This window comes from Tachypleus tridentatus, chromosome 8, assembly GCF_004210375.1.
Source record: "Tachypleus tridentatus isolate NWPU-2018 chromosome 8, ASM421037v1, whole genome shotgun sequence".
NCBI lineage: Eukaryota > Metazoa > Arthropoda > Merostomata > Xiphosura > Limulidae > Tachypleus > Tachypleus tridentatus.
Window position 1 is genome coordinate 38,746,564 of NC_134832.1, and position 14,816 is coordinate 38,761,379.

The 14,816-nt window shown below is 34.0% G+C and overlaps 1 protein-coding gene across 2 annotated transcripts in view; it reads left to right on the forward strand.

Annotated features, from left to right (window-relative positions):
• Positions 1-358: 358 nt before the first annotated feature.
• The window catches only part of LOC143222208 (cGMP-inhibited 3',5'-cyclic phosphodiesterase 3A-like), a 247,057-nt gene continuing 232,599 nt past the window's right edge, over positions 359-14,816 (forward strand). The window contains exon 1 of one of the 2 annotated variants that reach the window (XM_076448339.1): positions 359-1,639. In XM_076448339.1, the coding sequence (XP_076304454.1) occupies positions 743-1,639 (897 nt within the window). In that variant the 5' untranslated portion in view covers positions 359-742. The remainder of the gene's footprint in view (positions 1,640-14,816) is intronic. The other variant, XM_076448338.1, reaches the window with a different exon arrangement.

A 14,816-nucleotide genomic window follows, 5' to 3' on the forward strand; every position in this document is an offset into this window, starting at 1 on the left:
GAATGAATGACGCTGAGACGTAAAAACGAAGCAAAAGTATTTCCCTGTACACCTCTCCCAATCTACGCTAAGAGAATGCCCCCTGGACTTGTAGTGTTGTTACGATCGATATTGATGGTTAGAATTTTAATAGAGTGCAACTGGCTGTAGACTGAAAAGCGAACTGCTTCTACACTGAGGCCTTTTTTTAAGTCTTAAAAATACTATCTGCTCTGCTTAATACTCCACTGATTAACAATACACTACGTCTAAAAAGCACGATCTATATGATATATGAGAACTCACTCAAATCGATTCTGTATTTCTGTAGTGATAATCTGCCAACAAATTTTAATTTTCTCTAATCGCAACAAAGAAGCGGCGATAAAATATCAAATTTTGTTGATTCAATATACACAACGTTTGAAATATTAGTTAAACGTGCAATAAATATTTAGAATGCATACTAAATCCTGTGGTTTACATATTTTCTTAGTCATCACTCTCTTCAATAACGTGCTCTCATAGTTAAGTTTGAAAGAAACTTTTCGGCGACGAAACCTGTGGTCATCGGTACAACTCCATCAACCTTTCGAAGATCCACAACCACTATCGCTTTCTCGTTACTTGTAAATGTTAAGCTTTCTCGAAGCGGGAGATTTCCCAGCATACACTGGCGTTGTGCCTCATGCTGTTTAGAAAGCACGCGCTTTTCAGTTGTCGATCAACAAACAAGTGAGATGAGCATCTGTTAAATGTGGTCATGGCTTTATACAACACTAGCGTTCCTAGCCGACATAGCTCCTCTCGAAAAAACAGTCATGCTTTGGATCCCGACAATAATGGATATGTTCAAGTATTAGTTAAACCTCTTGCTGGTAGGAAATGTAATGTTCTATTAAGTAGGTTAGGTGTTCCAAATCTTGTGATTTCGCCCGAACACGCGGCACTCGTGTATGGTGCAGGCGCTTTTATTTGTTGCTGTTTGGCTTATATTGTTGTAGTCTGCGACGTGACTGAAGTTATTCAACGTTTTTGCAGATTTATAGTACTTCTTTTTTCGGTATTATGTGCACATTATCTTTTTGCTTTGTACAGTCGTGAGAAAATCAATACCACAAGTTTTTATTTTTTATTTTGTGCCAGTATTCTTGGTGAGATTGCTGGCCAATGTATTTGTCGCCACTATTATAGCACGGACGAATTTGAAGCCACCCCAGACTATGGTGAACTACGCATAACGTCGAAATATGCTGAGGATAGGGGTAAAGGCTTAAGTATGGCAGCTGTAGTACAGCTGCTTGTGTACTTGACCTCACTGGCAGGAGCAACCGCCTTTGCCAACCTTCCGGGTCGGCTTGGCACTGGGATAGTTTCATTCTTTGCCCTTATTCGGCTTTTAGTATTGTTGTGTCTGTCTGAACTGCCAGCACATGTAAGCCCCTTCGTGGCCCACGTGTGTGGACTGTGCGGTGTTCTGTTATCCAAACATACCGAAACAACGTTATGCCCTCCAGTCGACACCATCATGACTCAAGACGGCAGGATTCTGGCTGTTCGTCGGCGTCGAACGTCGAGTTCTGCTGGGCTGCATATCTTTGGTTACGGGAAACCCCGTCGGACCTCCCTTCCAGCTCTCTCTAAGCACTGTTACGGACAGGTAAGACAGGTTACAAGTTGCAGCTTTGTGGATGTATTCATGTTATAAAATAATAGTGAAATATATATAACATGATTGAACTTAATCTTGCTTTACAGTTTAAATAACCAGCAAGCTAGTTGAGCTATACAATTATTGATAAAAGCATTAAAAGTAAATTACGTATGCTATAATTTTTGGCATTTAAAGGTAGAATAAAATGAAATACTCGACATTATCGTACTACATACGGGAGTGAGAAAGATAGAAATTATAGCGTAGTATATTACATATCTGGGAACTATTAATTAAAAATCCCAACTTATCTTGCTATACAGTTTTTATCGTTCATAGTTTTAGGTTCCATTAAAAAGGTTCCAATTTCAAACTGATGTAACTGTTCTTAATAAACCGAAATATATTATGAATTTCTGTTTAAAAATATATGGACAAAGGAAAAATTACTTTGAATATGTTACAAAAATCAACCGAGTGCATTTGCACCAACAGCATATCTGTTTATCTTCACTTCTGATTATCGACAACCTTACGATATGAAGAAAAATTTCTGCTATCCCCCTTATACCCCCCTCTCAGTAAATAAATCCAGTACAACTGTATTTTTCTTCTTATACAACTAGTAGTCAATACACTATTCACCTGTAATAGGGTTTTTATTTAAACATATATCAGTTGTTGATGTTTCAAACAAGTTCTTTGTTTACTTGAACTCCTGCGCTAAGAAAACAGGTTCCTTTAATCCAGCATTCAAATTACGTTTGTTTTCATCCGGTGATAGGTGTTGCTACGTGTAGAATTAGGTCCTTACACACACACACACACACATGCCCTCACACACACATACTTTAAACTATTTCAGAATTAGTTTCATATTCTGAAAGTCACCATTCCTCTCCTACTCCTCCAATAAAAACGGTATTCATCACTTTATTCATAAAACAAATAATACCTAAAAAGTAATTTGAAAATTGTAACACATTCATTTCTAGCAACTGTTGCTGGTGTGTCTTCTAAACTCTTAAAGGCCTTATGGTGTTTAGAAACTGTTGAAAGTTTTATAAATTTATGTATTTATTGACAGAATATTTTGAATATTGTTTGGAGATTGGCACAGATGTTACGAGTTCTCATTATGGGTATATACAGAAGCCCTCATGAGCCCTCAGACACGCCTCCGAGTCTCGGAATTGCTACGTAGAAGTAATTAAGATGCGTGTAGAATTAAATTTGTTTTGTTACGTTAAGCAAATGATAAAAAAGTTTCAAAGTCTTTGGTTACGCTATTGTATTAAATGCATTCCGAATGTATGTTTGTTCATGACATAGCAGGAATATGTCAGTATCATAGAACATTGGAAGATGCATGTTTGTAAATAAAGTATTCAAATTAGAAAGAATAAAGTCATGAAAACTTAAGCTCCAACACAACTTTCAGAATTTTACGATTATGTAAGAAATATTTTAATTGTATATGTAAAGAAGTATTAGCAGCTTCTGCATACAAAATTTAAATATAGTTGTTTGTAAATTTTTATCTATAGACCTACAGATGTATTGTATTAAATAAAAACACGAAACTGAGAAAGAACTAAATAATCGTTTATTTTCCTGAAGAAGAATAGTCAACTATTCTACAGAGTTTTGGGACTCGTTTGAAAATATTACAACTTTTTTAGGTAATCCTCGTGCTAACTTCTTAACCTAAACTTATGGTAGATGTGGTTGTTGTTCCTTCACTGAAAGGGGTTATTTAATCTGTACTTTTCTCCATTAGTTGATAAATCCTATTAAATTAGTCATTCTAATCACAACTACATTCAACATAATTTAATACACAAATGATAATTTATTTTTAATGTGTTCTTAAAGATTGTGATTAGTAGTATAATACTCAATTATAGAATAGCTTGTAAGCAGACAATTTCTTGAACTATCGGACATGTCAGTTTACATGTCCTTCTGGACCAATATTTCATGCACAGTTGCATGATACTTTGTTTCAGAATAATTTTTCTTTCTTCTGTGATTAATTGTTGAATGTCTATAGATTTCACTGACACAAGTGAAACTATTACAAGCAGGGGCGTAGATCCTGGGGGGATGGGGGATACATCCCCCCTTCATTTTAGGTAGGGGAGTATGGTGCATACAATCATCCCTCCCTACAGTTGGGTCTGTTAAATTGTTTTATTGCATCACGGGCCTACAAATTGTTTGTTTTTGTGATTCTCGTGTTTTTACCAATCGAGTTACATAATTAGGCCTAGATGTAGGCTTTTTCAGTAGTCGAAATGTACATCTTTAATATAGACGTGTTTTGAAGCTTTTCGATCTAAGCGATAGTTCGTAAGTATCAATTAGTAGGCCTAAGTATACATGCAAGTATCGTGGCAACGAGATTACTCTGTGACTGCATGTTTACAGCTTTCAGGTTCACGTAATCAGAGATTACAAATTTGCAAATTAAACAGTCCACATAAGTGGTTGCAAAAATCATCCCCCCATCAGGTGTAAAAAATGTACGCCCCTGATTACAAGATATAATTCTTTGTATTTTATGTGTGTGATGGTTTCTTTGCTCAAATGTTTTGGTTTGATAGGACTTAATGACAACAATATTGCCATTATAAAATACGTCCACACGACAATAATCAAAATTCTGTCTCAGATTGAGTTGAGTCTCATTTAGTGTTATATAAAATGTGGCGTTCGAGTGTACAGTGTATCAGTTTCAATAATTGACACAAGAGTTGAGTATTAAAATCTTAGCAGTGATAAAAAGATAACCTGCTGATAACAAAAGAGCAAATAGTTAATTCATAAAATAGTTTCATTTTTCTCATTTCACCTGAAAAACTTTCGCTTCTTTATTTGTATAATATAAAAATCGTTTAATTTGCCTTATTTCTCTCGAAGGACGTTGTAATTTTACTGTAAAGCTTCCAAATATTTTTCATTTTTTCACTTGAAGGCACTTATGAACTTCTATGATGTTGCCATATCCGGTAATTTACCTGTTTTGTGTGGAAAAAGTTTTGATGCCTTCATGCTGTTTGTTGATTTTCGAGCAAACTTTCTCTAGGACTTTCAGTGCTAGCCTTTCCCAAGTTAGAAGTGCTACACTAGAAGGAAGGCAACTAGTCAAAGACGCCTAACGCCAGCCACTATTTTATCTTTTTAAGTGCGATCGATTGTCGTATAATTATACCATTACAGCTGGAAGGGAAATTATTTTCAGCGACAGTATTCGAACCAGCGACTATAGGTTGCAAGTCGAGCATCCTAACGACCAGACCATGTTCTTTATGTAATAGATTTATGAATTAGATTACTTTTCCTTGTTTCATCCTGAACGACGTTTTGAAGTTCGTTACATGGCCTGAGTTTCGCAGGATCTAATCCCCGTCACACCAAATGTTATCGTCCTTTCAACCGTGGGAGCATTATAATGTTATGATCAATCCCACTATTCGTTGGTAAAATAGTAGCACAAGAGTTGGCGGTGGGTGATGATGACTAGCTGCCCCTCCCTCTAGTCTTACAATGCTAAGTTAGGGAGGGTTAGCGCAGATATGCCTCTTGTAGCTTTGCGCGAAATTCAAAAACAAACAAACAATCGTAACATGGCTAAACTACTACATGGTTTCATTTCCATTATTTCATCCCAAACACTCTACGAGTTATTTATTCAGAGCTAATATACAATTTTTTTTCCCTTTCACTTATTTTACTTAAAGGACGTTATCATTTCTAACCTACGAAATAGTTTCCTCTCCATTACATTGCCTGAAAGCTGTTTTAATTTCTTTATGTAGTTTTCCTCCAATTAATTTCATTTACCTTATTTCACCTGAAGTTTTGTTTTTGTTATGTAGCTAACATTACAGACAGTTTCCTTCATTTCACAAGAAGACCTTTTGTTTTCTTTATGATTCCATCAAATAGCTTCATCTTTCTTGTTTGACCTTAAACCTGAAGGATACTAGGCTTTCATTACGATGCACATTTTTAAACATGAGTCTCTCCCTAATTGCATATGAGGAAATTTATTTCTTTATGCATGTAATAATTTTCGATATTCGTGGTAAGCATAGCACAGAGATCCCATTGTATATCTTCGTACTTAATTATGTAGCTAACATATCAGACAGTTTTCATTCTCTCTTATCTCACATGAACAACGTTTTGACTTCTTTATGTATCCGAACTCTGCATCGTATAATGCGATTTTGATTTCCTTAGCTGACTTACGAAACAGTTTTTCTTTACCTTATTTCATCTTAAGGGCGTTTGAATATCTTTGTGTAACTAATCCATCATATACTTTTCTCTACACTGTTTCACCTTAAGGAGTTGTAATTTCTTTGTCGTTAACTGTCTAAACAACTTCCTTTCTTCTATTTCATATGATTTCTCTGTATAGTTAACCTCCTAAATAGTGTCCTCTTGCTTTTTCTTCGCTTAGAAGACGTGTTATTTTTTATGTGTCTAACTATAAATATATTAATTTTCATTAACCTGAAGACCGTTATAGCTAATCCATCAGTTCTCTTATTTTATTTCAAATTCGTTTTGATTTTATTATGAAGCTGACTTACCAGATAGTTTGCTTTTCGTATTTTACCTCTGGATGTGCAGTACACCAGTTTTTACCGTGAATTATCGTCAAGGAAGAGACATGTGATGTTTTTATTAGTGCCAGTTGGCTGCTCACTTGTGGCTAGGATAAAGAAACTACAGTATTTGATGTCTTTAGTGGATTTTATGTACATTATACCAGGTACTGATGTTTGGGTATGATACTCTTGAAATCTTGGCTTTGCTTAACTGTCATCAAGAGTTGAGCTTTTGAAATTGTAGCATGTTGTATTGTAGGTTCATGGTTTGCGCAGTAAGTGGATACCAAATGTTTAGTCGTATTATGAATTTGAAACAAGTAAACAAATGACAAATAAGCTACAACCATAAGAAAACTAAGAATGCAGACATTACTGTCTCCCACTCTACCTGTACCTCATTCACATACTTCAGATTCTTTACCAAAAACTCTCATTCGAAGATATTTTTCTTCTTATTACAAGAATTTGTTCGGTTTTTCAAAATTGGATAAGAAATTGAGGTTTTGGAGCTTGATGGTTGAAACATTATAATAAGTGAATGCTTTCTGAAATTAAATCCATTGAGGTAACATCTCACATCACTTTGAATTCCGCAGGAAGAGTTATTGTCGAGATCTATCTCTTTGACAAACCCGAGTTAAAGGTTCTTGGAGTTTAAGCTTCCAAGCAATTTCTGCTTCATAGAATGAAATAATTCAGCAGGCAGGAAACCTCACTTTGGCAGTTAAGTGTTCACGCCATCTGCCAATGTTAAGGCATATTATCGGAGTTGCATGTTTGAGTTACATATGTTCCATAGGTCCTTTTATGGTTTCATTGTTAATGGTTTGACACTACAAGATATCTTCTCACCTCTACTCATTATGGTGGCAATGGCCTCACTAGTTGTGGGTGTCAGTACGTCACATAATATTAATTGAACTGGTTTCCTCCTCCTGTACTAACGGTCTTTTTCAAAGTGTATTAAGTGAAACGGAGTACAAAAGATAAATAACATAAGTACCATCACCTGTAATGAGGCAAGGAAGATGGTGCCTTTTCCAAAACAGTTATGCTTCTTCACTCTTTTTCCACTATCAGAATGGATGGACGTACTCAATCCAACAAAAGAGACTTTATCAAACTAAAGCTCACATTTTTCTCCATGGAAATACTCTTTGGTAACTCAAAACATACCCTGTTTCTGTTCCTATTAGTGTCAACAGTGAGTAATAAGGACACAATCATTCACCTTTATGTGTGGGACTGTTATTAAGTGTTATCCTCTCTCGTTTGAATCCCCTTCATCTGATGGGGGATTTTCACTTTTGAATCAGGGCAAGGCTTATAAAGGTCAATAATCATATTACTAATAAGTCAAAAAATGCGATGAAAATCGGAAAAAGACAAACAATCACAGACTCCCCCACATAAATCTCATCAACATTCAAGTGAAAATGATCATGTTGATATACTGAAATTTTTGATAATTGTATAATGATTCATATAAAATAAAGGTCTTGGCAAGTTTTCGTTTACAATAAATATTTTAAAAGTGCTTATACTGTAACCTGTGAACAGTATTCTTTATGCAAACATGACGAAAATGACGTTGTGTGACGGATGGGTTAATGCAAGTATAATGTTGATGGTTGACAAGAATTCTTCATTAGTGACTATATTGTCTCACAGTGGCAGAGTGGTATAGCCAGTGAAAACACAGATAAAAATGTTCTCCAAATATTTTTGTTTGTTTCTTTGTTTGAAGTTAATCATAAAACTACACAATGGGCTATCTATGCTCTGCCCATAATGGGTATTGAAACCCGGTTTCTACCGTTGTAAGTCCGCAGTGTGATCGAAAAAGACACTAAACTTTCCAGATTCTTCACATTTCAATTCGAAGTACTTCAGAGCTGTGTTTTGGGTGTCACTTTGTTTATGCGTTAACTGTATCACACCGAGATGGATGCATCCAGTCTTGAAGGCAACACTGAATCGTTAAATTAACCAAAACAAAATGTAGTAGCTCTTTCACAGATTAAAAAAAAAGTTTGTAGTTGAAATTTATTCATTACATTTTTTATTTAATCTTATTTAGAAAGATAAATAAAAATTAATTTTCATTTTGATTTCATTTCAGCATGTTCCAATAAAACATCAGTGTTTGCGAACTTCGTGGATTTTTCCCTGAGCATAATATAATACATTTTGCTACTTAGGGAAAAGCTGACATAGTTTTGAACAAAATAGTGCTAATGCAAGTGTAGTTTTACTGATTTTAGCAAATTAATGTTCAGGTTGTCATTGTGGGACGTAATTGTCTTTAACTCAACTTTCAATTATCGATATAAACATATAAGAAAGTAATTTTCCTGTTCTTTTAAACCAGAATGGTTTACAGATTAGCATATAATTGTGCAGAGATAAAAACAGAATAATGAAAGTTCACCTTGTTTTATGTTGCTTGAAGAAAACGTGTTTATGAATAACTTTTACCACTATTACGGTTCAAATTTATTCTTTAAAACTTATGAAATTTTTGGTTTATCATTTTGTACTTCATCTGAATTATGATGTTGCAGTATGGTAGCAAAATATTTTTTTTGTCGTAGAAATCTTATAATTAAACGTTAGAATAGCTTGGGTTGCTTATAGTTCTGGCATGATATAAATGTAAATTTCCATTGTCCACCAGTAACAGACAGTAAACACATTAATTTTGTATTTTGAAGTTCGCTATAAAGCTATACAATGGGCTATCTGTGCTCTGCCCACCACGGGTATCGAAACTCGGTTTCTTGCGTTGTTAATTCGCAGACTTACCGCTGTATCCACGCTGTATAGGAAGGGCTTATAAAGAATGTAAGAATATGGAAATTAGGCCGAATGTGACCCAATGTTAGCGTGACGGAATGTGGATTGTGTTTAACTATTATCCAAAATTAAAAATAAAAATCGGTCCTGCAAGAATTGCTCAACAGTTGGTGATGGGTGATGTTGACTTCCTTGATTGGTTGCCCTCTTAGAAGTGTATTACTAAAAAATTAGCGATAGCTAGTGCACACAATCTTCGTCAAATTGTTTCGTCCAATTAGGTTTTTTGTATACCTAAAACCATACAACAGGTGCAACAAATCGACATACAAAAACCTTTAAGAGTTAGGATAAGTGCTATAACGAAACATATTTCTCCTACAGCTCCAAGCAGTCTATTTTAAACACTCGGGTGACTCTCAGTTGACAGCCATCTGGGATGAACATGTTCGATGATGGGTATTCGAACTCGCGAATCTTCTGGTCTCGAGTCGAAAGCCCTAATCACCAGGCTATGCCAGGGTCGATCATCAAATATTAGGCACATTCAATTACAACTCAAACTTTCGACAATAAACTGCATTGGTTGATTGGTGCAAATGTTTGTTTTTGGGAAGTGTGTTTCTGATTGAACCGTTTCACCGAGCTCCATTTGTATGTTGCATAAATTATAACGCTCCTTGATGTGTATATTTGACATTAACCTAATAATATGATACATAGATGGATGAAACAAAATAAGATCTAGTTCAGTTAGGTGCAAACTTATCTTAAAATTTCAGTCCACGTAGTTTCAAAACATTATTTACTGCTGTAATAATAATAGACATAGATATGTGTGCGTGAGAGAGAAAATAATTTTAATGTAGTTAATTTTACCCCTGTAATTGGTTTTTTATATTTTAAATCTTTTCTGTTATTACATAAATACAATAAGAGTAATTCATCTGATTCCGTTTCTTTGTAATTATATACTGGCATACTTCAATGTTAATTTAATTAAAGTGTATAAGCAGATCATAAAGAAAAAAAAGTCGACGAAAAAGTATTATGTAAGATAATTTCATTAATATGAAAAGGGGAAAAAGTTAAAATATATATTTTTGAAGAAGGTATTAATTAGTATGGTGGGTTTATGTCAGAAATAAGGATACATTTGAAGATTCAATATCCAAACAACCTCTAAGAACTTACTAGTGAAAGTAAAGAAGAATGTGTAACAGTCACACTACATCCACTATATCCAGTACGGACGAGGCCTTTTGCTCAGTTTTGCTCATCAGATCGGCTGAGATACGAAAGTAATGGTCCAGACTATTTAGTTCCTGACATGAATAGTTAAATTCTGTTATTCACATCACTTCCAGGATCGTGTGAGATGTGTGCTGTGCATGTGTAACTTTAATGTGCTTCGGGTTGCCCTCGAATGATAACGTTGTCTTGATTATAAAAAAAAAGAATGAAATTCTTGATTATTCATTGCTACGAATTAATAATTATTTATTAAACACTTGTGCTGAATTTATGGTTAAATTCAGCTAAAGTTTCGAGACAAGTGTCGCCACTGTTGTCGAAACCACCGACAAATCTCACAAATGGAAACCTGTATGTTTGTTTTAGAAACAATTCCACAAAATCTCACGAAACAAAATGCAAGAGTTGATTATTTGAGTACAAAAGTAAAGAACTTAATGAATACTCCCAACAAGATTATGGCGACATTACAAATTTTGAGTAAGTTAATAGATGATGCTCAGAGTGACGAACCACTTACTAAACGACAGAAACCTAACAATGAAAACTTTAAGTCAAAGAAAAAGCTGACATCAAGATAGATGATGGCTTAGCTGAAAGCGTGAATAATTTGTTTAGAAATTATAAAAGCAACTTTTCTACTGAAAATTGTATTGCTCTAACAAAAACTATGGAAAATAAAATAATTTCGGATTCACTGGCTCTTGTTATGAGATTGCATTATTATGGCATTTAAGACTTGCAAAATGCAATGGTTGAGGTTCTGTTAAAACTACACAGTTGTCAGATAAATTATTTGGTATACATTTCTGTAGCCTAAAAGATTTTATTCATTTGGGATCAGTTTAACCTTAATTAAGTGTAAGGATCTGTATACATATGGTTTTTATCAGTGATCACATGTTTGCGAGCTCCTTTATTGTTTGGTATTTAGAGTGGGTTTGTAATGTTGGCATTTCCAAAATATAAAATATCAATAAATTTTTAAAGATCTCTAAACGTAGAACGATTAAGGTGTTTGGACATTTTCAAATGATCAAGGTAGAGGAAATTTAAAGTTTGATAAATTAATACTAGAGGTCGTGACCAAAGAAATTATAGTAATTGAGGATAATTTATTTTGATTTCAATTTAAAAGAGTGGCAAGAAAAAGGTTCAGGAAGTACAACAACAACAAACAAAAAACAAAAATTAGAATTGATGAAACCTTGTAGAATGGACGGCAACTGTCTGTTGTGGAGACACAAGTGTAGAGGAAGACTTTCTAAACATCGTCCTCTACATTTGTGTCTTCCCAACGGGCAGTTGCCGTCTATTCTACAAGGTTTCATTATGAATACTCTGCCTAAACAATATATCAAAAAATTAGAAATATTTGTGCTTTGTCAAAACCAAAATAAAATGTTTTGATAATACATGAGGGATACTACTTCAAATGAAAATATTTTACCTGTTGTTATCTTAAATTTAAAGTTTGTTTATTGAGAAGTAAGCACAAGACTACACAATGGGCTGTGTGTGCTATGCTTACCACGGGTATCAAAACCCGGTTTTTAGCAGGGAGAATCCGAAGACACACCGCTGTGCCACTGGGGGGCCGAATTTAAAGGAAATTATTTATATTCCAATATTTTATTATGGATTATTAACAACTACATTTTAAAATTATTACTAGATATGATTAAAGAGGTTGAATACGAAAAGTAGGATTTTTTACAATTCCATGAAAAATAGAAATATAAAGGAATTGAAACAAGTTATTTAATATTGTAATTTTAATGTGGGTACATTTTAGTCTGCATTACAACTTATGAAAAACTTATTTGTACTATGAATAGTGCTTCGTTAGTACGGCTGGTGTACGTCAAATATTTTCTAGTTATTTGTATGTGTTTGTCTTGCATATGAGGATATATCCCAGACTATTTACCAAGTTAATAAATCCTATTCATGCAACATTGCATATATCTGGTGATGTAAACGTTGGTTACATTGATGGTTTATTTTCAGTTGGTGATAATAAAGAGGATGTGAATGTAACATTCGAAATACTATAGAATTCTTTGAAAGATTATGACTCATTACTTGCACATGAGGAAAATCGGTTCTTGAACTTACACTGCAGATAGTTTTCTTGGGTTTTATCTTTGATTGAAAGAATACTTTAGTTAAACATTACCAGAAGATAAAAATAAAATAGAGAAATCGTGGATAAAAGTGTTTTGATTTGTATAATACGTGTCAAACAATATAAGAACAAGTACTCGTGTTTCAGTACTAACAGTCTCTGTCTTTTCGGCAGTTAACGTTAACTATGGGTCCTTACGTTACATATCTTTAGAAAAACGAATCTAAAACGATTGAAAGAAAGTCATGGTAACTACGAGTGTATCATAAGAACAAAAACACGATGTAGTAAGATTTAAATGGTGATTCGAAAACATGGGGTATCAAAAGAGAAGCGAAGATGAGAAAATGCATACGTTACGGTCATTATTAATATCCCAACATAGGGCTGAGATATGGTGTATGAAATGAATTATAGATAATACAATTGCAGTGTCTTATGTTAATAATGTGGGCAGTATCGAACCTGAAAATTTGAATTATTAAGCTATTGAAATTTGGATTTTATATATATGTAGCTTGACATATTTGGATATCTGAAACCATGTTCCCTTTTCTTCTGTGAACAGTGTTGATATCGAATCTCAAAAATTTAATGAAAGTGTTGAATAGAAACTAGGCCTGGTTTTTCCGAAGGGTTGTACATCTATTGAAAAAACAAAATTTTGTATATATGTTTCCAAGTAAAACAAACATCTGGAAATATTTGTTTCTTGAAAATCAGATTGGGAAGCAAACGCATTAACGCAGTTTTTCTTGTTCTGCCATGTGAAGTTTATTTTTGTATTTTTTCTCCCTTTTAGCCTTCTAGGCAAATGTGTCCTAAGGTTGAACAGAGAGGGGAGAGAAAGATAAATCGTGGCATATGTGTAGTGTTACGTATTATAATTTATTTCGGATAAGTCTCCGATTCATTATGTTGCGTGCTTTACGTAACGTAAGATAACTGAAATTTTAATTTAAGTTAAGTTATTAATTAAATTTTAATATGTATTAAATTTATATTATTTTCTAACAAAATTGATGCACACAATTTCTTTTTTGACACAAATATATTTTAATTTACAAACATAAAAACAATGCAATTTATAATAACAGTTATCACTAATAGTTGTTACAAACCAACCACAACTAGTCCCAAAACTAGGTCTGATGTTAAATGTTATGAACAGTAACATCAACAAAACTACTCTCAATACCCTGAACAATAACAGATTCACTAGTGACAGAACTCAAATCCAAAAGCAGTATACATTTTAACAACTATGATTAAGTCCACTCAGTATCAAGTAAAATGCGCAAGAATATGAGATTAGCAATGTGATTTGTCAAAGACACAGAACCAATAGACACAAAAGGCGAAACTCTTCCCTAACTACATTAGTCTTTTTTATCACTCAATATCGGGTGATATAGTGAAACTACGTCCATATGTGGACACAAACGCACTGGGTTTTGCCTCTTTTTCTTTTTTCCTTTTCAAACTCCAACATTTGAACATAACAGAACCAGAATAAAAACAAAACAAAAACAGACACGCTTTGATGGTTTAGATAAAGTTTTATTATGACTGTCTGAATATTTCGAGCCATTGGAGCTGAGGAGCTGGATTTATCAGAAGAATCCTCAACTTTAGTGGATTGAACAGACACAGGCTTTTGCTGAGTTGGCAGGAATTTCTTTTTTATGAAAAGTGATTTTATGTGTTAAAATGCAGTCATTTTTCCATCCAAGTAAGTTTTGAGGTCGTCACTTGTACAGCGTTTGAATTTCTTAATAATTCTCATAATTGTCGTAGCTTATCAAAACTATTGTTAATATGCATAGAATTACACCATCGATCAAAATAAACCTCTTTTTTGTGGGCCAATTTCATATAAGCTTGGTTTTCTTGCTTGTGATAACCTCGAAACTTTTGGCGATGAGTTTTCTGTACTAGCACGTATGCTTTCAGGATAGCTGTTTTAATCTTATCATAATCTGTGCAGTCTTCTAGAGACAGTGCAGCATAAGCTTTTTGGGCTTTACCAGACAAAACACTCTGTAATAGTAATGACCATTTTCTGTGGGCCATTCAAGACAATGGTTTGGGCAACTTTTTCAAAATGTTGGAAATATTTATCGACTTTATTTTCGTTAAATGCTGGTACTTTAATATACCGATTGCGTTCAAAGTTGTCATTTTGCCTTGGTTGATCGAAGTTGAGTCTAATTTCCATTTCTTTCGGACTAATTTCTCAGTTGCTCAGTTTGTATTAAAGGGCCTGATGTGTGTCAAGAAAACATTTTCTACACCATTACGTAACCAGCAGCAGCCTGTAGTGTTGAAAAAAGGCAGAATAGATTCGTGGATTCATGATATTTACACCAAATTATGGCCC